Source organism: Oncorhynchus mykiss, chromosome 14, assembly GCF_057628025.1.
Source record: "Oncorhynchus mykiss isolate SJ-2025 chromosome 14, ASM5762802v1, whole genome shotgun sequence".
In the NCBI taxonomy this organism is placed as follows: domain Eukaryota; kingdom Metazoa; phylum Chordata; class Actinopteri; order Salmoniformes; family Salmonidae; genus Oncorhynchus; species Oncorhynchus mykiss.
In genome coordinates this window covers 42,500,708-42,526,446 of record NC_143035.1, presented here as the reverse complement: position 1 = coordinate 42,526,446, position 25,739 = coordinate 42,500,708, and the positions used below count along the sequence as shown (strand labels likewise).

At 46.5% G+C, this 25,739-nt stretch overlaps 1 protein-coding gene across 1 annotated transcript in view; it reads right to left on the bottom strand.

The window, feature by feature from the left end:
* Positions 1 to 2,248: 2,248 nt before the first annotated feature.
* The window catches only part of LOC110533243 (iron-sulfur clusters transporter ABCB7, mitochondrial), a 46,567-nt gene continuing 23,076 nt past the window's right edge, over positions 2,249 to 25,739 (bottom strand). The window contains exons 6-16 of the mRNA XM_090198945.1: positions 23,223 to 23,491; positions 18,903 to 18,991; positions 18,632 to 18,719; positions 16,423 to 16,597; positions 13,671 to 13,828; positions 13,220 to 13,383; positions 11,970 to 12,099; positions 11,240 to 11,411; positions 8,757 to 8,860; positions 6,247 to 6,354; positions 2,249 to 4,648 (exon numbers count right to left, since the gene is read on the bottom strand). Of these exons, the coding sequence (XP_090055071.1) occupies positions 4,430 to 4,648; positions 6,247 to 6,354; positions 8,757 to 8,860; positions 11,240 to 11,411; positions 11,970 to 12,099; positions 13,220 to 13,383; positions 13,671 to 13,828; positions 16,423 to 16,597; positions 18,632 to 18,719; positions 18,903 to 18,991; positions 23,223 to 23,491 (1,676 nt within the window). The 3' untranslated portion in view covers positions 2,249 to 4,429. The remainder of the gene's footprint in view (positions 4,649 to 6,246; positions 6,355 to 8,756; positions 8,861 to 11,239; positions 11,412 to 11,969; positions 12,100 to 13,219; positions 13,384 to 13,670; positions 13,829 to 16,422; positions 16,598 to 18,631; positions 18,720 to 18,902; positions 18,992 to 23,222; positions 23,492 to 25,739) is intronic.

Below are 25,739 nucleotides of genomic sequence, written 5' to 3'. Positions count from 1 at the left end.
GATCTACTGTCTCTATTAAATTCTGACAGACCAGCTAGATCTACTGTCACAATTATATTATGACAAACCAGCACGATCTACTGTCTCTATTATATTATGACAGAACAACTAGATCTGTTGCCTCAATTATATTATGAAAGACCAGCTAGATCTACTGTCTCTATTGTATTACGACAGACCAACTAGATCTACTGTCTATTATATTATGACAGACCAGCTAGATCTACTGTCTCTATTGTATTACGACAGACCAACTAGATCTACTGTCTATTATATTATGACAGACCAGCTAGATCTACTGTCTCTATTGCATTATGACAGACCAGCTACATCTACAGTCTCTAATACATTATGATAGACATGCAAGATCTACTGTCTAAATTATATCATGGCAGACCAGCTAGATCTATTGTCTCAATTATATTATGAAAGACCAGATAGAGCTACAGTCTCAATTACATTATGGCAGACCAGCTCGATCTACTCTCTCAATTATATTACGAAAGACCAGCTAGATCTACTGTATCAGTTATATTATGACAGACCAGCTAGAACTACTGTCTCTATTATATTGTGACAGACCAGCTAGATCTACTGCCCCTATTATATGACAGACCACCTAGATCTATTGTCTCAATTATATTATGAAAGACCAGCTAGATCTACTGTCTCTATTCAATTATGACAGACCATCTAGATCTAACGTCTCTATTAAATTATGACAGACCAGCTAGATCTACTGTATCAGTTATATTATGACAGACCAGCTAGAACTACTGTCTCTATTACATTTTGACAGACCAGCTAGATCTACTACCTCTTTTATATTTTGACAGACCAGCTAGATCTACTGTCTCAATTATTTCATTGCAGACCAGCTAGATCTACTCTCTCAATTATATTACGAAAGACCAGCTAGATTTACTGTCTCAATTATAGTATGAAAGACCAGCTAGATCTACTGTCTCTATTGTATTATGACAGAACAGCTACATCTACAGTCTCAATTATATTATCGCAGACGAGCTAGATCTACTGCCTCGTATATTATGACAAACCATTTTAGAACTACTGTCTCAATTATATTATGACAGACCAGCTAGATCTACTGTCTCTTTTATATTTTTACAGACCAGCTAGATTTACTGTCTCAATTATATTATGGCAGACCAACTAGATCTACTCTCTCAATTATATAACGAAAGACCAGCTAGATTTACTGTCTCAATTATAGTATGAAAGACCAGCTAGATCTACTGTCTCTATTGTATTATGACAGACCAGCTAGATCTACAGTCTCTATTGTATTATGACAGACCAGCTAGACATACTGTCTCTATTGTATTATGACAGACCAGCTAGACATACTGTCTCTATTGTATTATGACAGACCAGCAAGACATACTGTCTCTATTGTATTATGACAGACCAGCTAGACCTACTGTCTCTATTATATTATGACAGACCAGCTAGATCTACTGTCTATTAACTATAAACTGACGAGATGAACTATAAATTGAGAAGAATATTGGGAGACAACTATAAAACGTGGAGACTATGAACTATAAAACGTGGAGACTATGGAGACGAACATTTAACAAACAGAGCTATTACTGACTATCATATAGTAGACTATCAAATCAGGCACATTGGAAGGGTTGAGCATCACCAAGTAAACTTGACTGGCAGAGAGGAGGAACCATGCAGGATGGCTGGTGTTATCAATAGAAAGACCCCTCAAACTTAAACTCTTGACCTCCAAACCAGTTCCATTGCTTTTTAAAAATTGTACCCTTCTAATCAGGGACTGAGTTAGACCCGGGACACCAGGTGGGTGATTCCCCTCTGATCAGGGACTGAGTTAGACCTGGGACACCAGGTAGGTGATTCCCCTCTGATCAGGGCCTGATTTAGACCTAGGACAGCAGGTGGGTGCAAATAATGATCAGGTAGAAAACCAGCAGCAGGCTCCGGACCACGTTGTCAGAGTTGAATATCCCTGCTCTATACGGTGATTAGCTAGATCCCCCAATTATCACTCAGCAGGGGACAGGGAGGGTTAGGTTTTATGTGAGTTACAAACCTCAGCCTGACCTTTCACCTCACAGTTAAGAGTTCATTCAGGGACAGAATGTTGGGGGCATGATGTCACCTGATCAAACAGATTAAAATAACAGCCGTTTCTTTCAAGGGAAATCCTACATGGACCCAAAATGTCTTGAATGATCGGTCACACACACACACAACATTAAGAAAGACATCCCCTTTATTGACTGACAGATCATAGGAACAATATACTATAGGCACAAGAACGTCACTGCTCTTTATTCAGGTTATCCAATGTCTTTCTCCAGTGCTTTTATAGAATGATACACATTACTGCTGTACAACAAGCCCAACTGGTATTCTGTTCTAACAAACTGTACATGACGACATCATGCAACATGGGCACTGATCTGACCAACAAGCTCCCCTCAAATAACAAGGCAATAAAATACCTAACCCATGTGAATATCAGACCATTGTCAGACAATCTTTAATCTAGAACATAGTTGTTAGACAATCCAAAAGATACCATAAGTGTGCATTTAAGTAAAAGGTAGAAATTAATTGGTGAATAGAATGTCCTCAGTTTCTTCAGACTAGCTTTATTCAAAACTCAAAAGGCTGTGATCAATGTAGTACTATACAACGGGTGGGTCTAATCCTAAATTAAAACCAGATTCCAGCTGGTGTCTATTCCAGAAGTTACCACCAGCTAAATCTATGACGTTAAAATGCTTATTTACTCTGTTCCATCTGACTGTGCAATCCACTGTCTCATCAGCCCAGCCAGGCAATTTATATACTTGATCTCCACTATAAAAATCATCTAGACATTCTCATTTCTTTTAGACTAAAATGTAGTTTTCAACAGTGGACATTGGTATAAAACTTTGTCTGTCCGACATTTTCAAGTGATTGTGTAAGCTGTGTTGTTGAGAGACCACATTTTCTATGCCAGGTGAAATCCCACCTCATTAGCTCATTGTTACAGCTTAAACAAATGCAGCTACAATTGTTATTCTGTCTGCTCTGTTTGACGTGACAGTAAGTTAGCCATAGTTGGCTAGCTAGCAAGAAATAAGAACCAATAGAACGAACGACCAGTCCGCTTGGGGTAGCAACCCGAGATGTGTGTCGGGACTTTATCTTATGGAAGTTTGAAATAGTATGAATGAATTCATCGAAATAACGTTTTTAATGAAAATATGTCAATCATTATTTCAATAGGTTGGTAACCCGTTGTATAAAAGTGATAATGCCCCGGAAGCCGGTGTTAAAAGAGATTGTATTGTCTATTGGCCTAACAACACGCGTACCAATATACCCTCCATTAAAAACAGATAGGACTCTTCAGTCAAAAACAAACTATAGCCAGCCAGTCTTCAACATACTTGATGCTCCTGACATGTCACGTTCTCTGATAAAGATCTCTACTCAATAAAACAGGACTATTAATGATCAAGTCTAATATTCATTATTTGTAATAAATTATCTTTAGCTAGGCATGTGTGTTTTCTGTTCTTGAACCACCCACCAAGTAAAGATAATTTTGAGAAAAGGTAATTTTTATAGCGATAGATATACCTGGACAATGTGTGTCTAGTTTGAGTCAGAAGCCTTTTACCCTGATATAGAGATATATACAAATCCTTAATATAAAACAACCACCTAGACTTCCCAACCATATGGAAGAACTAGTTAAAAATGTATTCAAATCAACGTCAAGGCCTCCATCTTCCTACAGGTCAGAAATACCTAATCCAAATACCTCCGGTTTCATCCCAAAAGGCGCCCTTTTCCCTATATAGTGCACTACTTCAGACCAGGGCCTATAGGGCGTAGGGTGGCATTTGGTACAAATCTTCAGAATGAAACAGACTCCTCATGTTGATCAGTAATGTTCTTGCATGTCATCATCCTATACAGCACGATGTCATCATCCTATACAGCACGATGTCATCATCCTATACAGCACGATGTCATCATCCTATACAGCACGATGTCATCATCCTATACAGCACGATGTCATCATCCTATACAGCACGATGTCATCATCCTATACAGCACGATGTCATCATCCTATACAGCACGATGTCATCATCCTATACAGCACGATGTCATCATCCTATACAAGGTCTCTTATGCTTGGTTTGAGGAGAGGATTGGCAGACGAACGTTGCCTCTCTGCAGACATAAGCCAACGGCAGACAGCCTTGCTCCTCAAGTCTCCTCTTCGGGCACCAATCACCTTCCCGGGAGGAGCTTGGCGTGGCAGGGGTGAGATGGAGAGCGGTGTAACGTAAAGTACTGAGCGCAGGTTGTCACTGGACGGAGGAGGAAGGGAGGACAGGTATTGAGGGAGGTGGCACCTCCTGGTCTCTCCTCAACAGGAGCAGTTCCCACAGCCCTTGACACTGTTCATGATCTCCTCCTGTAGTTTCTTCCTCTCCTCCTCCTTCTGGCTGAGTCTCTCTGGCTGCAGTTCCACCGGGCTGTTCTTAATGTTCAGTATCTTACTGTTCTGAGTGTTCCACAGGTCAGCATACAGAGAGCCTGGAGTAGCCAGGAGAGAGTGGTGGTCCCCTCGCTCTGCTATCTTACCCTGGAGGAGGAGGGGAGACAGAGGGGATTCAACTATTATAAAATCTAGTCAGACTAAAGTCCCATGTAAAAAGGACTTTGACACAGAATTAAGTATTGAATGGGAGACATACAGAATTAATGTTAATATCAAGTCTAGAGTGAAGAACAGAGTCAACTCTCCCTTTCCTCGTTCCTCGTGTTTCTACAGACACTGTTTCTAACTCAGTGACTTAATGAGCCGAGACAACGGCGATGCGGCAAAACAGACCTCCTCCTCGCGACAACGACCTTCTGATCTCTCCATCTGACTGCCTCTGCTCCCGTAGGAACACAGGAAACATCAACAACAACTTTCAGAGCGCTACGACTCACCACACGACAAGCAAACCAAGCCTCAGTCCTCTCCAGCCTCTCCAGTCCCCAGCCTCTCCAGTCCCCAGCCTCTCCCCTCTCCAGTCCCCAGCCTCTCCCCTTTCCAGTCCCCAGCCTCTCCCCTTTCCAGTCCCCAGCCTCTCCCCTTTCCAGTCCCCAGCCTCTCCCCTTTCCAGTCCCCAGCCTCTCCCCTTTCCAGTCCCCAGCCTCTCCTATAAGTAATATTGAGGCAGCTTATTGTAATGCTTGGCCTATCCTATAAGTACGCACTAAATCATTGCCCACGTTACACATTAAATATATTGAGGCAAAAATGACAGAAACTAGTCTACAATTAGCAAAATAGCGTGCGTGTGTCGCAGGTCGTTCTGGTGCGTGTCGCAGGTCGTTCTGGTGCGTGTGTCGCAGGTCGTTCTGGTGCGTGTGTCGCAGGTCGTTCTGGTGCGTGTGTCGCAGGTTGTTCTGGTGCGTGTGTCGCAGGTTGTTCTGGTGCGTGTGTCGCAGGTTGTTCTGGTGCGTGTGTCGCAGGTTGTTCTGGTGCGTGTGTCGCAGGTTGTTCTGGTGCGTGTGTCGCAGGTTGTTCTGGTGTGTGTGCGTGCGTGTGTCGCAGGTTGTTCTGGTGTGTGTGCGTGCGTGTGTCGCAGGTTGTTCTGGTGCGTGTGTCGCAGGTTGTTCTGGTGTGTGTGTCGCAGGTTGTTCTGGTGTGTGTGTCGCAGGTCGTTCTGGTGTGTGTGCCGCAGGTTGTTCTGGTGCGTGTGCCGCAGGTTGTTCTGGTGCGTGTGTCGCAGGTTGTTCTGGTGCGTGTGTGTGTGTTGCAGGTTGTTCTGGTTGATGGAAATGTAGCTAGCTCACTAACCAAATGCACCAAGACAGGGAAATGTTGGCAGACGCCCAGATTTGGGACCTGAATGATATTTGAGGTAGAAGAAATCGTGGTTTACTAGCCAAAATCCTTAAACATGTCCTCCAGTGATTTCTTCACTTTTCCTGTCGATAAATGATATCCCAAGTACGGAATTACAGGAAAGTACTACTTCATAAAGTTCAGTTTATCTAAAAAAAATAAAAAAATGTTTTGTTTGTTTTATCCCTTCAAGGTGTGTACTTTACTGTATTTATACTTGGGATATCGCTTTTCAACAGGAAAAGTAATTTTAGTATTTTTTTTTAAAGTAGAAGATCGCTGGAGAACATCTTTAAGCTCCCTCTCTGGACGTATCACTATGAGAAAGAAGGTCTTCTTACCTTGTTGAGTACGATGATCTCGTCTGCGTCTACGATGGTGGACAGTCTGTGAGCGATGAACACCGACGTCCGGTTCTGGACCAGACCCTTCATGGAATTAAGAATGTTCTAGAAGAAGTACACAGAATCACCATGAAGTGTTAGAAATAGTTATAAAACAGCTTACAACATAGGGACATCAAGTGTTAGAAATAGTTCTAGAAGGTTCCAGAACAGAGGAACATCAAATATTATAAATGGTTCTAGAAGGCTCCAGAACAGAGGAACATCAAATATTATAAATGGTTCTAGAAGGCTCCAGAACAGAGGAACATCAAATATTAGAAATGGTTCTAGAAGGTTCCAGAACAGAGGAACATCAAATATTAGAAATGGTTCTAGAAGGTTCCAGAACAGAGGAACATCAAATATTAGAAATGGTTCTAGAAGGTTCCAGAACAGAGGAACATCAAATATTAGAAATGGTTCTAGAAGGTTCCAGAACAGAGGAACATCAAATATTACAAATGGTTCTAGAAGGTTCCAGAACAGAGGAACACGAAATGGTTCTAGAAGGTTCCAGAACAGAGGAACATCAAATGGTTCTAGAAGGTTCCAGAACAGAGGAACATCAAATATTACAAATGGTTCTAGAAGGTTCCAGAACAGAGGAACATCAAATATTACAAATGGTTCTAAAAGGTTCCAGAACAGAGGAACATGAAATGAAAGTCATTCAAGGGTTTTTCTTTATTTGTATCATTTTCTACATTGTAGAATAATAGTGAAGACAAACTATGAAATTACACATGGAATCATGTAGTAACAAAATAAAAATAAATAAAAATAAAGTGTAAAAAAATAATCTAAATATTTTGTAGTATTTGAGATTCTTCAAAAGTAGCCACCCTTTGCCTTGACAGCTTTGCACACTCTTGGCATTATCTCAACCAGCTTCATGAGGTAGTCACCTGGAATCCATCAAGACCTATGATGCAACTGGCTCTCATGAGGACCGCCACAGGAAAGGAAGACCCAGAGTTACCTCTGCTGCAGAGGATACGTTCATTAGAGTTAACTGGCTCTCATGAGGACCGCCACAGGAAAGACCCAGAGTTACCTCTGCTGCAGAGGATAAGTTCATTAGTTATCAGTCTCAGAAATTGCAGCCCAAATAAATGCTTCAGAGTTCAACAGACACGTCTCAACATCAACTGTTCAGAGGAGACTGTGTGAACCAGGCCTTCATGGTCAAATTGCTACAAAGAAACCACTACTAAAGGACACCAATAAGAAGAAGACACTACTTGGGCCAAGATAAACAAGCAATGGACAGACCGATGGACATTCTGTCCTTTGATTTTTGGTTCCAACCGCTGTCTTTGTGAGACGCATAGTAGGTGAACGGATTACCTCAGCATGTGTGGTTCCCATCGTGAAGCATGGAGGAGGAGGTGTGTGGTTCCCACCGTGAAGCATGGAGGTGGTGGTGTGGGTGTGCTTTGCTGGTGACATGGGGGGGCATAATGAGACAGGGGGAGGGGGCATAATGAGACAGGGGGAGGGGGCATAATGAGACAGGGGGAGGGGGCATAATGAGACAGGGGGAGGGGGCATAATGAGACAGGGGGAGGGGGCATAATGAGACAGGGGGGGGCATAATGAAGCTTGGGAGGGGCTGAGTGCAGGGAAAACAATCGCACGTGACAGTATTGAAAAGGGACTGATAAGGGGAGAAACCGTTGAAGGCTCATATCACTTAGTTCCCTGTATAGCAAGAATGATGCAATGTTTAGAGATAAGGAGGAGACTCCACCCAAAGTGGGGTATGAATACCACCATGGGGGAAGCCATGTCTTTGTTCTGAATTACAGCCGTAATGACCCTTTGGGAAGAATTAAACTTGGTTAAGCTTCTCTTGTGTCAGTGAGTTCTTTACTCTGAAAAATTAGAACCTAACAGTATAGAATACAGTAATATATATATACATACTTGAGTTGGAACGCAGAGTGAAGGAAAAGCAGCCAACAAGTTCTCAGCATATGTGGGATATCCTACAAGACTTTTGGAAAAGCATTCCAGGTGAAGCTGGTTGAGTGAAAGCTTTGCACACTGTTGGCAGTCATCAAGGTGAAGGGAGGCTTTTTGAAGAATCTCAAATATAAAATCTATTTTGATGCGTTTAACACTTTTTTTGGTTACTACATGATTCCATACGTGTTATTTCATAGTTTTGATGTCTTCACTTCCCCCCCCACACACGTTTCCATGGCAATTCCATTGTTTTGGTCAAGTTCCATTGACCTCTTTACTGCATCTATTATAACTAGTTCTAGAATGTTGGAGAGAAACAGGAAGTAAAGAAAAGTACAGGTAATTCAGTATGAAACTATAACAGGACATGTGGCCTGTTCTCTCCAACTTCAGGGCACAGTGAACTCTATCCCCTAACATCTACACAGCTGATTGGTGAACAGAGTTGAGCTGCAGAAGAGACAACAGCTGATTCTGTGTGTGTGTGTGGGGGTTACCTCCTCAGTGATAGAGTCCAGTGAGGAGGTAGCTTCATCATACAGCAGGATAGGAGGGTTCTTCAGTATGGCCCTGGCTATGGCCACACGCTGCTTCTCCCCACCTGAAACACACACAGCAAGTCAATAATGCTGTCTTGACACACACGGCAACAGACAGGACAGAAAGCAAACACACACCTAGAACCAGGTGAGACTGGTAGATATAGAAAGCCCCAGTAGTAACTACACCAGTCAGACTGGTAGATATAGAAAGCCCCAGTAGTAACTACCACAGTCAGACTGGTAGATATAGAAAGCCCCAGTAGTAACAACACCAGTCAGACTGGTAGATATAGAAAGCCCCAGTAGTAACAACACCAGTCAGACTAGTAGATATAGAAAGCCCCAGTAGTAACTACCACAGTCAGACTGGTAGATATAGAAAGCCCCAGTAGTAACTACACCAGTCAGACTGGTAGATATAGAAAGCCCCAGTAGTAACTACCACAGTCAGACTGGTAGATATAGAAAGCCCCAGTGGTAACAGTAAGAGAAGAGCACAGTAGAACAGCCTGGCTGTTAGGAGCCACAGAGCCTTGGACTCTGATGAACTCATGTTAACACTAGCTTCAGTCACATCCTCATCAACACTAGATACCAGACTGGAGGCCTCTCCTGGTCCCTCTACACTAGACAACTAGCTTCACAACACCAGATACCAGACTGGAGGCCTCTCCTGGTCCCTCTACACTAGACAACTAGCTTCACAACACTAGATACCAGACTGGAGGCCTCTCCTGGTCCCTCTACACTAGACAACTAGCTTCACAACACTAGATACCAGACTGGAGGCCTCTCCTGGTCCCTCTATACTAGACAACTAGCTTCACAACACCAGATACCAGACTGGAGTCCTCTCCTGGTCCCTCTATACTAGACAACTAGCTTCACAACACTAGATACCAGACTGGAGGCCTCTCCTGGTCCCTATATACTAGACAACTAGCTTCACAACACTAGTAGATACCAGACTGGAGGCCTCTCCTGGTCCCTCTATACTAGACAACTAGCTTCACAACACCAGATACCAGACTGGAGTCCTCTCCTGGTCCCTCTATACTAGACAACTAGCTTCACAACACTAGATACCAGACTGGAGGCCTCTCCTGGTCCCTCTATACTAGACAACTAGCTTCACAACACCAGATACCAGACTGGAGTCCTCTCCTGGTCCCTCTATACTAGACAACTAGCTTCACAACACTAGATACCAGACTGGAGGCCTCTCCTGGTCCCTATATACTAGACAACTAGCTTCACAACACTAGTAGATACCAGACTGGAGGCCTCTCCTGGTCCCTCTATACTAGACAACTAGCTTCACAACACCAGATACCAGACTGGAGTCCTCTCCTGGTCCCTCTCTACTAGACAACTAGCTTCACAACACTAGATACCAGACTGGAGGCCTCTCCTGGTCCCTATATACTAGACAACTAGCTTCACAACACTAGTAGATACCAGACTGGAGGCCTCTCCTGGTCCCTCTATACTAGACAACTAGCTTCACAACACCAGATACCAGACTGGAGTCCTCTCCTGGTCCCTATCTACTAGACAACTAGCTTCACAACACTAGATACCAGACTGGAGGCCTCTCCTGGTCCCTCTCTACTAGACAACTAGCTTCACAACACTAGATACCAGACTGGAGGCCTCTCCTGGTCCCTCTATACTAGACAACTAGCTTCACAACACTAGATACCAGACTGGAGTCCTCTCCTGGTCCCTATATACTAGACAACTAGCTTCACAACACTAGATACCAGACTGGAGGCCTCTCCTGGTCCCTCTACACTAGACAACTAGCTTCACAACACTAGATACCAGACTGGAGGCCTCTCCTGGTCCCTCTCTACTAGACAACTAGCTTCACAACACTAGATACCAGACTGGAGGCCTCTCCTGGTCCCTCTATACTAGACAACTAGCTTCACAACACTAGTAGATACCAGACTGGAGTCCTCTCCTGGTCCCTCTACACTAGACAACTAGCTTCAGTCACGTCCTCATCAACACTAGATACCAGGCTGGAGGCCTCTCCTGGTCCCTCTACACTAGACAACTAGCTTCACAACACTAGATACCAGACTGGAGGCCTCTCCTGGTCCCTCTACACTAGACAACTATCTTCACAACACAAGATACCAGACTGGAGTCCTCTCCTGGTCCCTCTACACTAGACAACTAGCTTCAGTCACGTCCTCATCAACACTAGATACCAGGCTGGAGGCCTCTCCTGGTCCCTCTACACTAAACTAACTGACTTTTTGTCTTCTCTAAAGCACCGGCTGTAATTCGTTGTCTTTGAATGGTGTTTGGAAGATTATCAAGGTTAAAGTTGAATCATTTCAAACAAAGATGATTATGGCTTTACAAGCAGTCTATTACCATTTTATCTGTCCAAAGACAGCCGTGCCAAGCATCTCCCCCGTCCCTACCTGACAGTTTGAGTCCCCTCTCCCCGACCTGAGTGTCGTATCCGTGGGGCATCCTGAGGATGGCGTCGTGGATCCCTGCCAGCCGTGCCACCTGGTACACCTCCTCTGGCGTGGCGTTGATGTTCCCGTACTGAAGGTTGTAGAAGATGGTGTTGTGGAAGAGCACTGCATCCTGGGTAGGAAGGGAGGGGTAGAGAGAGCGACAGAGCGAGCGAGAAGACACATCGGGAGGAGACACATCGGGAGGAGACACAACGGGAGGAGACACAACGGGAGGAGACACATCGGGAGGAGACACATCGGGAGGAGACACATCGGGAGGAGACACATCGGGAGGAGACACAACGGGAGGAGACACAACGGGAGAAGACACAACGGGAGGAGACACACATCGGGAGGAGACACACATCGGGAGGAGACACACATCGGGAGGAGACACACATCGGGAGGAGACACACATCGGGAGGAGACACATCGGGAGGAGACACACATCGGGAGGAGACACACATCGGGAGGAGACACACATCGGGAGGAGACACATCGGGAGAAGACAAAATAAAGTGATGAAACACACTGAACAAAGAAAACCTGTTCTTTCAACATCTGCCCCCTTGTTGTCCGAGTTTATTGTTGTCCGAGTTTATTGTTGTCCGAGTTTATTGTTGTCCGAGTTTATTGTTGTCCAACTTAATAAAGGATCAGTAAGTTCATCAAATCAAGGCAGTTTTACCTGTGGTACCACCCCTACGGCCCGTCGCAGGCTGTCCAGTCCAACGTCTCTGATGTTCTGTCCAGCGATGTAGATGTTTCCCTTCTGGGGCTCGTAAAACCGGAACAACATACGCATTATGGTGCTCTTCCTGAAACAACACAGAACCATGATTACTATGGTGCTCTTCCTGAAACAACACAGAACCATGGTTACTATGGTGCTCTTCCTGAAACACAGAACCATGGTTACTATGGTGCTCTTCCTGAAACAACACAGAACCATGGTTACTATGGTGCTCTTCCTGAAACAACACAGAACCATGGTTACTATGGTGCTCTTCCTGAAACAACACAGAACCATCGTTACTATGGTGCTCTTCCTGAAACACAGAACCATGGTTACTATGGTGCTCTTCCTGAAACAACACAGAACCATGGTTACTATGGTGCTCTCTCTAATTCGCTCTCTTTCTTTCTTTCTCTCGGAGGACCTGAGCCCTAGGACCATGCCTCAGGACTACCTGGCATGATGACTCCTTGCTGTCCCCAGTCCACCTGGCCGTGCTGCTGCTCCAGTTTCAACTGTTCTGCCTGCGGCTATGGAACCCTGACCTGTTCACCGGACGTGCTACCTGTCCCAGAACTGCTGTTTTCAACTCTCTAGAGACAGCAGGAGCAGTAGAGATACTCTGAATGATCGGCTATGAAAAGCCAACAGACATTTACTCCTGAGGTGCTGACTTGCTGCACCCTCGACATCCACTGTGATTATTATTATTTGACCCTGCTGGTCATTTATGAACATTTGAACATCTTGGCCATGTTCTGTTATAATCTTCACCTGGCACAGGCAGAAGAGGACTGGTCATCCTTCATAGCCTGGTTCCACGTCCCAAGTTCTGACATTTGGTAAAGCCACGTTATAATTTCTGACATTTGGTAGGTCATTTGTTTGTCAACTGTAGTTAGATACATCCAGCTTCTCTCTGGTCATGCCCTATGACACCAGATGAAGTAGTGCTCACCAGAACAACATCTTAATTATATCAATGTAACACCGGTAAAGTTGTCTGTTTCATTTAGATGCCGAGAGAATACGCAATAACTCCAAAAGAGTGGAAATATTGGTCCTGAGAAACATGTCCAATGTCATCGGTTTGACCAGTTTTAAGGAAATGAAAAGCTGAGATAACTATGAAATATTTCTGACCAATGCACTTCATACGACTATTTCAGACAGGTCAAGGCCTTTCTAAAACGAGTACCTACCCTGATCCGCTCCCTCCTACGATGGCCACCTTCTTCCCAGCCGGCACCTGGAAGGAGACGCCCTCTAGAACCTTCTGTCCTTCCAGGTACTCAAAGTAGACATCCTCAAACCTGATGGTGGCTTCTTGAGGGGTGACAGAGAGAGAAGGGGCCAGATCTGTCTCCTAGAGTAGAGAAACAGAGAGAGACAAGAGAGTTAGGATAGACTACTTACTATAGACTAGGGGGGGAGTCACAAGGAGGACAGGGGCCAGCTCCTTCAACTGTAGACAGACACACGAGAGGAACTGGTACTGGACTATAAGTACAGAACCTATTAGGAATACTGTGTGCAGCTGGTCAGTAATTCCAGTGTTCTAGATAGATCTTAGCTCTAGCCCAGCACAAGGTGGACTCTGAGTCAAAAGAAGTGCACTACATAGGGAATAAGGGTGCAATTGGTATGTGTTACCTTGATCTTGGTGTCGATACTGAGCAGTGTGAAGAGTGTATTCATGTCGATCAGGGCCTGGCGTGTCTCTCTGTACACGGTGCCCAGGAAGTTAAGAGGCAGAGAGAGCTGGAACAGCAGACCATTCACCATCACCAGGTCTCCTACTGTCATAGAGCCTGTCAACAACAACAACAGGAAGTTAAGAGACAGAGAGAGCTGGAACAGCAGACCATTCACCATCACCAGGTCTCCTACTGTCATAGAGCCTGTCAACAACATCAACACACTGTCAAACTTCCACAGCTACTTAAAGGAGGAATCTGCAGGAATGGAATGTTGATTTTGTAATGTCAGTTGATTTGGACTCAAACCAGATCACAACACCGATTAAAGGGTTCTCTATCTTTCTATTAGGGTTAGTTAGTAGGGGTTAGACTATGCCTTTAAAAGAGCTTGGAAAATTTCAGAAAATTATGTCAATTAGCCTATCAGAAGCTTTTAAAGCCATGACATCATTTGAGTCAATTGGGGGTGTACCTGTGGATGTATTTCAAGGCCTACCTTCAAACTCAGTGCCTCTTTGCTTGACATCATAGGAAAATCAAAATAAATCAGCCAAGACCTCAGAACAAAAAATGATAGACCTCCACAAGTCTGGTTCATCCTTGGGAGCAATTTCCAAACGCCTGAAGGTACCACATTCATCTGTACAAACAATAGTGCGCAAGTATAAACACCATGGGACCACGCAGCTATCATTCCGCTCAGGAAGGAGAGGCGTTCTGTCTCTTAGAGATTAACATACTTTGGTGCGAAAAGTGCAAATCAATGCCAGAACAGCAGCAAAGGACCTTGTGAAGATGCTGGAGTAAAATGAGTTCTATATTGATGTCGACATAACCTGAAAGGCCGCTCAGCAAGGAAGAAGCCACTGCTCCAAAACCGCCATAAAAAAGCCAGACTAAACCCTGACCTCAATCCTTTAGAAAGTTTGTGGGCAGAACTGAAAAAGCATGTGCGAGCAAGGAGGCCTACAAACCTGACTCAGTTACACCAGCTCTGTCAGGAGGAATGGGCCAATGTTTACCCAACTTATTGTGGGAAGCTTGTGGAAGGCTACCTGAAACGTTTGACCCAAGTTAAACAAGTTAAAGGCAATGCTACCAAATAATAATTGTGTATGTAAACTTCTGACCCACTGGGAATGTGATAAAAGAAGTAAAAGCTGAAATAAATAATTATCTCTAATATTATTCGGACATTTCACATTCTTAAAATAAAGTGGTGATCCTAACTGAACAAAGACAGGGAATTTTTACTAGGATTAAATGTTAGGAATTGTGAAAAACTGAGTTTAAATGCATTTGGCTGAGGTGTATGTAAACTTCTGACTTCAACTGTATGTTGTAGGGGACAGTTAGGGTGTAGCGGGCAGTTAGGGGGGACAGTCAGGGGGGGCAGTCAGGGTGTAGCGGGCAGTTAGAAACATCTGCCACGCTGATCCTCAACACTGGAGCTCCCCAGGGGTGTGTGTGCAGTCCCCTCCTGTACTCCCTGTTCACACACACACACACACAACTGCACGACTCCAACACCATCATTAAGTTTGTTAGTGGCGGTAGGTAGCCTTGTGGTAAGAGCGTTGGGACAGTAACCGAAAGGTTGCAAGATCGAATACCCGAGCTGACAAGGTAAAAATCTGTCGTTCTGCCCTTGAACATGGCACTGTTCCTAGGCCGTCATTGAAAATATGAATTTGTTCTTTAACTGACTTGCCTAGTTAAATAAAAGGTAAAAAAAAATAAAAAATTGCAGGCAACACAACAGTAGACCTGATCACCAACAACGACGAGACAGCCTATAGGGAGGTCAGAGACCTGGCCGGGTGGTGCCAGAATAACAACCTATCCCTCAACGTAACCAAGACTAAGGAGATGATTGTGGACTACAGGAAAAGGAGGACTGAGCACGCCCCCATTCTCATCGACGGGGCTGTAGTAGAGCTGGTTGAGAGCTTCAAGTTCCTTGGTGTCCACATCACCAACAAACTAGAATGGTCCAAACACACCAAGACAGTCATGAAGAGGGCATGTCAAAGCCTATTCCCCCTCAGGAAATTAAAAAGATTTGGCATGGGTCCGGAGATCCCCAAAAGGTTCTACAGCTACAACATCGAGAGCATGGTTGCATCACTGCCTGGTACGGCAACTGCTCGGCCCCCCGACCGCAAGGCACTTCAGAGGGTATTGTGTACGGCCCAGTACATCACTGGGGCCAAGTCTAGGACAAAAAGGCTTCTCAACAGTTTTTACCCCCAAGCCATAAGACTCCTGAACAGGTAACCAATGTTTACCTGGACTATTTGCATTGTGCCTCCCCCCCCAACCCCTCTTTTACGCTGCTGCTACTCTGTTCATCATATATGCAAAGTCACTTTAACGATACATTCATGTACATACTACCTCAATTGGCCCGACCAACCAGTGCCCCCGCACATTGGCTAACCGGGCTATCTGCATTGCGTTAGGGTGTAGGGGTTAGGGTGTAGGGGTTCGGGTTAGTTAGGGTGTAGGGGTTAGTTAGGGTGTAGGGGTTAGTTAGGGTGTAGAGGTTCAGGTTAGTTAGGGTGTAGGGGTTCGTTAGGGTGTAGGGGTTCGTTAGGGTGTAGGGGTTCGTTAGGGTGTAGGGGTTCGGGTTAGTTAGAGTGTAGGGATTCGGGTTAGTTAGAGTGTAGGGATTCGGGTTAGTTAGGGTGTAGGGGTAGACTGACCTGCCATGATGCCCTTGCTGGCTAGCACCATGATACCAGTGAGGCCCACACTAAAGATGGCACTCTGTCCAAAGTTGAGCATGGCCAGGGTATAGGTGGTCTTCAGGGAGGAGGACTCGTAGCTCTTCAGATAACCATCGTACTTCTCTGCTTCATACTTCTCATTGTTGAAATACTGGAACAGAGAGAGAGGGAGGTAAGGTCAGACAGTATTGTGTAGTAGAATACTGGAACAGAGAGAGAGGGAGGTAAGGTCAGACAGTATTGTGTAGTAGAATACTGGAACAGAGAGAGGCGGGAGGTAAGGTCAGACAGTATTGTGTAGTAGAATACTGGAACAGAGAGAGAGGGAGGTAAGGTCAGACAGTATTGTGTAGTAGAATACTGGAACAGAGAGAGAGGGAGGTAAGGTCAGACAGTATTGTGTAGTAGAATACTGGAACAGAGAGAGAGGGAGGTAAGGTCAGACAGTATTGTGTAGTAGAATACTGGAACAGAGAGAGAGGGAGGTAAGGTCAGACAGTATTGTGTAGTAGAATACTGGAACAGAGAGAGGCGGGAGGTAAGGTCAGACAGTATTGTGTAGTAGAATACTGGAACAGAGAGAGAGGGAGGTAAGGTCAGACAGTATTGTGTAGTAGAATACTGGAACAGAGAGAGAGGGAGGTAAGGTGAGGTCAGACAGTATTGTGTAGTAGAATACTGGAACAGAGAGAGGCGGGAGGTGAGGTCAGACAGTATTGTGTAGTAGAATACAGGAACAGAGAGAGGAGGGAATTCTGAAGTGCACTTTGAACATCGTACAACGTCAGAATAATTGTCCACATTTACTGTCCCTCAGCCAACAAGATGAGTAACGAACAGCTAAATCACTAGCCTATGTCAATCTACTATAGTAGAAAAGTTTAGGCCACCTATTGTATTGGTCAGCTTGTGGAGAAAGAAATATAGTCTGTTCCAAACAGACTCTGGGACAGTTGTGGGACGATAGACCCCAAGTTTAAACAACCAGTAGGCTTAAATACATTATAATTTAAACATTGAGTTTGATGCAACAGATCAGAAAGTTTAACTTAAAAATGTTGATCAACTATTATTTATTCACATTATAAAGAAAACACCCTTGTCAAAAGCACACTGCACATGGACACCTGCTCTTCCAACATCTCATTCCAAGATCAGGGGCATTAACATGGAGTTGGTCCCCCCCTTTGCTGCTATAACAGCCTCCACTCTTCTGGGAAGGCTTTCCACTAGATGTTGGAACATTGCTGCTATAACAGCCTCCACTCTTCTGGGAAGGCTTTCCACTAGATGTTGGAACATTGCTGCTATAACAGCCTCCACTCTTCTGGGAAGGCTTTCCACTAGATGTTGGAACATTGCTGCTATAACAGCCTCCACTCTTCTGGGAAGGCTTTCCACTAGATGTTGGAACATTTCTGCAGGGACTTGCTTCTATTCAGCCACGAGCATTAGTGAGGTCGGTCACTGATGTTGGGGGCGATTAGCCCTGGCTCGCAGTCGGCGTTACAATTCATCCCAAAGGTGTTTGATGGGGGTTGAGGTCAGGGCTCTGTCCAGGCCAGTCAAGTTCTTCCATAACAATCTCGACAAACCATCTCTGTATGGACCTGCACGGGGGCTCCCGAGTGGCGCAGCGGTCTAAGGCACTGCATCTCAATGCAAGAGGCATCACAGTGCCTGGTTCGAATCCAGGCTGTATCACATCGGTCGTGATTGGGAGTATAGAACAGACATTTAAATGGAAAACAAGGCAGGGGGGGGCTATAGAACAGACATTTAAATGGAAAACAAGGCAGGGGGGGCTATAGAACAGACATTTAAATGGAAAACAAGGCAGGGGGGGGCTATAGAACAGACATTTAAATGGAAAACAAGGCAGGGGGGGCTATAGAACAGACATTTAAATGGAAACAAGGCAGGGGGGGTTATAGAACAGACATTTAAATGGGAACAAGGCAGGGGGGGGCTATAGAACAGACATTTAAATGGAAAACAAGGCAGGGGGGCTATAGAACAGACATTTAAATGGAAACAAGGCAGGGGGGGGCTATAGAACAGACATTTAAATGGAAAACAATGGATGATGAATATCTATCCATGTCATTGAGCAGCAGACTATTAAGGAGGAGGAGAGGGAGAGAAAGACGGAGAAGGAGAGGTAGAGAAAGAGAAACTGTCTCACCTTAACGGTCTCATAGTTCAGTAAGGAGTCAATGGCAGCGTTTCCTGCCTCGTTGTCTGCATTGTTCATCTCTATCCTGAACTGAGTCCTAGAGAACAAGATGGACGCCAACGTTACACAGTTTGGAAGAATTCACAGGAAATGGTAGCTTCAGTTTTTCTATACTGCTAGCTATAGCCAAGCCAACCACATATATGCCTAGAACAATGTAAATCTACAGGTAGCTAAGGTGAAGGCCATCTGTCAACAACAACAACCTAGTGGACTGTACCTCCACTGTGTGACAGCAATGGTGAAGGCTGTATACGCTCCCAGAGTACCCAGAGTCACCGCAGCAAATTCCACCCCGCATTTATAATACTGAGGAGAGAGAGAGACATTTTAATATTGTAGAAAGGAGGGAAACATAATGCTGAGAAACGAGGGAGAAAGCCGTCAAACTGGAGGTGGATAAAGACATTATCAAGGTATCACTTCAACAGACTAGCGGAGCTAGAACAGAAGTCAACCAACCACGTCTGAATAACCAGACTCATTATTAGACTCACCAGGTAGGTAAACACTATTATAATATATAGCACATTTCTCAGTCCATTTCAACATCAAATGGACTGCTGGAGAGGAAACTATTACTGTAAGACTGGTTCCTACTGCTAACGCTGCCCTTAGCTGTAAGGGCAACGGAGCCGGTCCGGCCTGGTTCAACGGTACTGGTCCAGCTTCCTTTCCATATGCTAACATGGAGAACAGTCTCCTTGGCTGTGGAGTCAACACACTAATGCTAACATGGAGAACAGTCTCCTTGGCTGTGGAGTCTACACTATCTAATGCTAACATGGAGAACAGTCTCCATGGCTGTGGAGTCTACACTATCTAATGCTAACATGGAGAACAGTCTCCATGGCTGTGGAGTCTACACTATCTAATGCTAAGATGGAGAACAGTCTCCTTGGCTGTGGAGTCTACACTATCTAATGCTAAGATGGAGAACAGTCTCCTTGGCTGTGGAGTCTACACTATCTAATGCTAAGATGGAGAACAGTCTCCTTGGCTGTGGAGTCTACACGCTGTAATGCTAAGATGGAGAACAGTCTCCTTGGCTGTGGAGTCTACACTATCTAATGCTAAGATGGAGAACAGTCTCCTTGGCTGTGGAGTCTACACTATCTAATGCTAAGATGGAGAACAGTCTCCTTGGCTGTGGAGTCTACACTATCTAATGCTAAGATGGAGAACAGTCTCCTTGGCTGTGGAGTCTACACTATCTAATGCTAAGATGGAGAACAGTCTCCATGGCTGTGGAGTCTACACTATCTAATGCTAACATGGAGAACAGTCTCCATGGCTGTGGAGTCTACACTATCTAATGCTAAGATGGAGAACAGTCTCCATGGCTGTGGAGTCTACACTATCTAATGCTAACATGGAGAACAGTCTCCATGGCTGTGGAGTCTACATGCTGTAATGCTAACATGGAGAACAGTCTCCATGGCTGTGGAGTCTACACTATCTAATGCTAACATGGAGAACAGTCTCCATGGCTGTGGAGTCTACACTATCTAATGCTAACATGGAGAACAGTCTCCATGGCTGTGGAGTCTACACGCTGTAATGCTAACATGGAGAACAGTCTCCATGGCTGTGGAGTCTACACTATCTAATGCTAACATGGAGAACAGTCTCCATGGCTGTGGAGTCTACACTATCTAATGCTAAGATGGAGAACAGCCTCCATGGCTGTGGAGTCTACACTATCTAATGCTAACATGGAGAACAGTCTCCATGGCTGTGGAGTCTACATGCTGTAATGCTAACATGGAGAACAGTCTCCATGGCTGTGGAGTCTACACTATCTAATGCTAACATGGAGAACAGTCTCCATGGCTGTGGAGTCTACACTATCTAATGCTAACATGGAGAACAGTCTCCATGGCTGTGGAGTCTACATGCTGTAATGCTAACATGGAGAACAGTCTCCATGGCTGTGGAGTCTACACTATCTAATGCTAACATGGAGAACAGTCTCCATGGCTGTGGAGTCTACACTATCTAATGCTAACATGGAGAACAGTCTCCATGGCTGTGGAGTCTACACACTAATGCTAACATGGAGAACAGTCTCCATGGCTGTGGAGTCTACATGCTGTAATGCTAACATGGAGAACAGTCTCCATGGCTGTGGAGTCTACACTATCTAATGCTAAGATGGAGAACAGTCTCCATGGCTGTGGAGTCTACACTATCTAATGCTAACATGGAGAACAGTCTCTATGGCTGTGGAGTCTACATGCTGTAATGCTAACATGGAGAACAGTCTCCATGGCTGTGGAGTCTACATGCTGTAATGCTAACATGGAGAACAGTCTCCATGGCTGTGGAGTCTACACACTAATGCTAACATGGAGAACAGTCTCCATGGCTGTGGAGTCTACACTATCTAATGCTAACATGGAGAACAGTCTCCATGGCTGTGGAGTCTACATGCTGTAATGCTAACATGGAGAACAGTCTCCATGGCTGTGGAGTCTACATGCTGTAATGCTAACATGGAGAACAGTCTCCATGGCTGTGGAGTCTACACACTAATGCTAACATGGAGAACAGTCTCCATGGCTGTGGAGTCTACATGCTGTAATGCTAACATGGAGAACAGTCTCCATGGCTGTGGAGTCTACACTATCTAATACTAAGATGGAGAACAGTCTCCATGGCTGTGGAGTCTACACTATCTAATGCTAACATGGAGAACAGTCTCCATGGCTGTGGAGTCAACACACTAATGCCGGGCATACACAACATGACTGTCTAAACGTTTTTGCAGACCCAGACAAATTTTCATGATCGGGGTGAAATCCTATAAACTTGGGCTAGGATCAGTATGCCGGAACTAGCGTAGTTTGAGTGAACAAAAAGGAGTACAGCTGCACCATCGAGAGCATCTTGACAGGCTGCATCACCACTTGCTATAGAAATTACACCACCCTTAACCGCAAAGCACTACAAAGGGTGGTGTGGACATCCCAGTACATCACTGGGGCCCAGCTCCTTGCCATCCAGGACCTCTATACCAGGCGGTGTCAGAGGAAGGCCCGAAGAATTGCCAAAAACTCCAGCCACCCTAGTCATAGACTGTTCTCTCTGCTAACGTCCAGACCAACAGGCTCCGAGACCACTTGTTCCCCCAAGCCATGGGTTAGGGTTGGTACCGGGGCAGTGTTGGTACAGGGGCAGTGTTGGTACAGGGTTGGTACAGTGACATATCCTACTACTCTACTGTCAAGCTGACATTCACCATGCATAATCATATATCCATACTGAGGCAGGGGGACTCTACCCACCAGGACAGCCCCATCTCCAGTGCAGTGGGTCCCAGGTTGAATAGCAGAGAGGACCCCTCACCCTCTACTTCCCCTGCCTCACCCTCTACTTCCCCTGCCTCACCCTCTACTTCCCCTGCCTCACCCTCTACTTCCCCTGCCTCACCCTCTACTTCCCCTGCCTCACCCTCTACTTCCCCTGCCTCACCCTCTACTTCCCCTGCCTCACCCTCTACTTCCCCTGCCTCACCCTCTACTTCCCCTGCCTCACCCTCTACTTCCCCTGCCTCACCCTCTACTTCCCCTGCCTCACCCTCCACTTCCCCTGCCTCACCCTCCACTTCCCCTGCCTCACCCTCCACTTCCCCTGCCTCACCCTCCACTTCCCCTGCCTCACCCTCCACTTCCCCTGCCTCACCCTCCACTTCCCCTGCCTCACCCTCCACTTCCCCTGCCTCACCCTCCACTTCCCCTGCCTCACCCTCCACTTCCCCTGCCTCACCCTCCACTTCCCCTGCCTCACCCTCCACTTCCCCTGCCTCACCCTCCACTTCCCCTGCCTCACCCTCCACTTCCCCTGCCTCACCCTCCACTTCCCCTGCCTCACCCTCCACTTCCCCTGCCTCACCCTCCACTTCCCCTGCCTCACCCTCCACTTCCCCTGCCTCACCCTCCACTTCCCCTGCCTCACCCTCCACTTCCCCTGCCTCACCCTCCACTTCCCCTGCCTCACCCTCCACTTCCCCTGCCTCACCCTCCACTTCCCCTGCCTCACCCTCCACTTCCCCTGCCTCACCCTCCACTTCCCCTGCCTCACCCTCCACTTCCCCTGCCTCACCCCTATTCTAGGGTTAGGGGTTACCCACCAGGATACCAGAGACCAGCCCCATCTCCAGTGCAGTGGGTCCCAGGTTGAATAGCAGAGAGGACCCCTCACCCTCTACTTCCCCTGCCTCTACTTCCCCTGCCTCACCCTCCACTTCCCCTGCCTCACCCTCCACTTCCCCTGCCTCACCCTCCACTTCCCCTGCCTCACCCTCCACTTCCCCTGCCTCACCCTCCACTTCCCCTGCCTCACCCTCCACTTCCCCTGCCTCACCCTCCACTTCCCCTGCCTCACCCTCCACTTCCCCTGCCTCACCCTCCACTTCCCCTGCCTCACCCTCCACTTCCCCTGCCTCACCCTCCACTTCCCCTGCCTCACCCTCCACTTCCCCTGCCTCACCCTCCACTTCCCCTGCCTCACCCCTATTCTAGGGTTAGGGGTTACCCACCAGGATACCAGAGACCAGCCCCATCTCCAGTGCAGTGGGTCCCAGGTTGAAGACAATGGCAGAGAGGACGAAGGAGATGCCCCTGGTGCCCCTATCAATGGCCTTTGACAGCGCCCCCGTCTGGCGGGACAGGTGGAAACCCAGGTCCAGGCTGTGGAGATGCAGGAACACGTTCTTGGCGATACGCCGGATGGAACTCTGGGCCACCTTCCCAAAGACGGCGTTACGCAGCTCATTGAAGAGGGCCGAACCGGCACGGGACACACCATCTGGGAGAAGAGAAAGAGAGGATTTCATCAGAGAGAACAGCACGCCAGCCTTTATACCAATCAGAGACAGACAAGAGGGATATAGAGATCAATTGATTTGGTTGTACTTGGCAAGTCACTTTCCAGTCCAGGCCAGGCTGTGTAGTAACAGAGACCGTCCCAGACCAGGCCAGGCTGTGTAGTAACAGAGACCGTCCCAGACCAGGCCAGGCTGTGTAGTAACAGAGACCGTCCCAGACCAGGCCAGGCTGTGTAGTAACAGAGACCGTCCCAGACCAGGCCAGGCTGTGTAGTAACAGAGACCGTCCCAGACCAGGCTGTGTAGTAACAGAGACCGTCCCAGACCAGGCTGTGTAGTAACAGAGACCGTCCCAGACCAGGCCAGGCTGTGTAGTAACAGAGACCGTCCCAGACCAGGCCAGGCTGTGTAGTAACAGAGACCGTCCCAGACCAGGCTGTGTAGTAACAGAGACCGTCCCAGACCAGGCTGTGTAGTAACAGAGACCGTCCCAGACCAGGCCAGGCTGTGTAGTAACAGAGACCGTCCCAGACCAGGCCAGGCTGTGTAGTAACAGAGACCGTCCCAGACCAGGCTGTGTTTTAAACATTTTATTCCAACACTACACACACAGGGATGGACAGTTAGCTCGCCTGTTGTTGAATCCGACATCCAGCGATCTGCAGTTTTATTCTACAGGCCAATGAAACCAGCAGCAACATCAGTGAACAAGATGGGGCTTTCATCTCAAGGCCAGAGACAGCAGAGGCTAGTGTCAGGCTAGCTGTGTGTGTGTGTGTGTGTGTGTGTGTGTGTGAGTGTGAGAGTGTGAGAGAGAGACTAGCGATGGTTTGGGTTGGCTCAGTTCATTAGAGCTGACAGCAGCAGCATTCAGAGTGATGGTTTGGGTTGGCTCAGTTCATTAGAGCTGACAGCAGCAGCATTCAGAGTGATGGTTTGGGTTGGCTCAGTTCATTAGAGCTGACAGCAGCAGTCAGAGTGATGGTTTGGGTTGGGTCAGTTCATTAGAGCTGACAGCAGCAGTCAGAGTGATGGTTTGGGTTGGCTCAGTTCATTAGAGCTGACAGCAGCAATCAGAGCGATGGTTTGGGTTGGGTCAGTTCATTAGAGCTGACAGCAGCAGTCAGAGTGATGGTTTGGGTTGGCTCAGTTCATTAGAGCTGACAGCAGCAGCATTCAGAGTGATGGTTTGGGTTGGCTCAGTTCATTAGAGCTGACAGCAGCAGCATTCAGAGTGATGGTTTGGGTTGGCTCAGTTCATTAGAGCTGACAGCAGCAGTCAGAGTGATGGTTTGGGTTGGGTCAGTTCATTAGAGCTGACAGCAGCAGTCAGAGTGATGGTTTGGGTTGGCTCAGTTCATTAGAGCTGACAGCAGCAATCAGAGCGATGGTTTGGGTTGGGTCAGTTCATTAGAGCTGACAGCAGCAGTCAGAGTGATGGTTTGGGTTGGCTCAGTTCATTAGAGCTGACAGCAGCAGTCAGAGTGATGGTTTGGGTTGGCTCAGTTCATTAGAGCTGACAGCAGCAGTCAGAGTGATGGGTTGGCTCAGTTCATTAGAGCTGACAGCAGCAGTCAGAGCGATGGTTTGGGTTGGCTCAGTTCATTAGAGCTGACAGCAGCAGTCAGAGCGATGGTTTGGGTTGGTTCAGTTCATTAGAGCTGACAGCAGCAGTCAGAGTGATGGTTTGGGTTGGCTCAGTTCATTAGAGCGGACAGCAGCAGTCAGAGCGATGGTTTGGGTTGGCTCAGTTCATTAGAGCGGACTTCATCAAGGCCATCTCTACCTTCCCGGTCACACTAGACCCACTTCAATTTGCATACCGCCCCAATAGATCCACAGACAATGCAATCCCACTGCCCAACCCCATCTGGACAAGAGGAATACCTATTAGAGGTTGACCGATGAATTTGGGCCGATTTCAAGTTTTCATAACAAAATTCGGTAATGTAAATCGGTAAACGCCGATGACATTGCAATCCACGAGGAAAGTACGTGGCAGGCTGACCACCTGTTACTCCACGAGGAAAGTACGTGGCAGGCTGACCACCTGTTACTCGAGAGCAGCGTCAAAAGCGCCTTATGGCTGCAAGGAGGCAAGGTAAGTTGCATTAAACTTATCTTATAAAAGTCAATCAATCTTAAAATAATCACTAGTTAACTACACATGGTTGATGATATTACTAGGTTAACTAGCTTGTCCTGCGTTGCATATAATCAAAGTGGTGC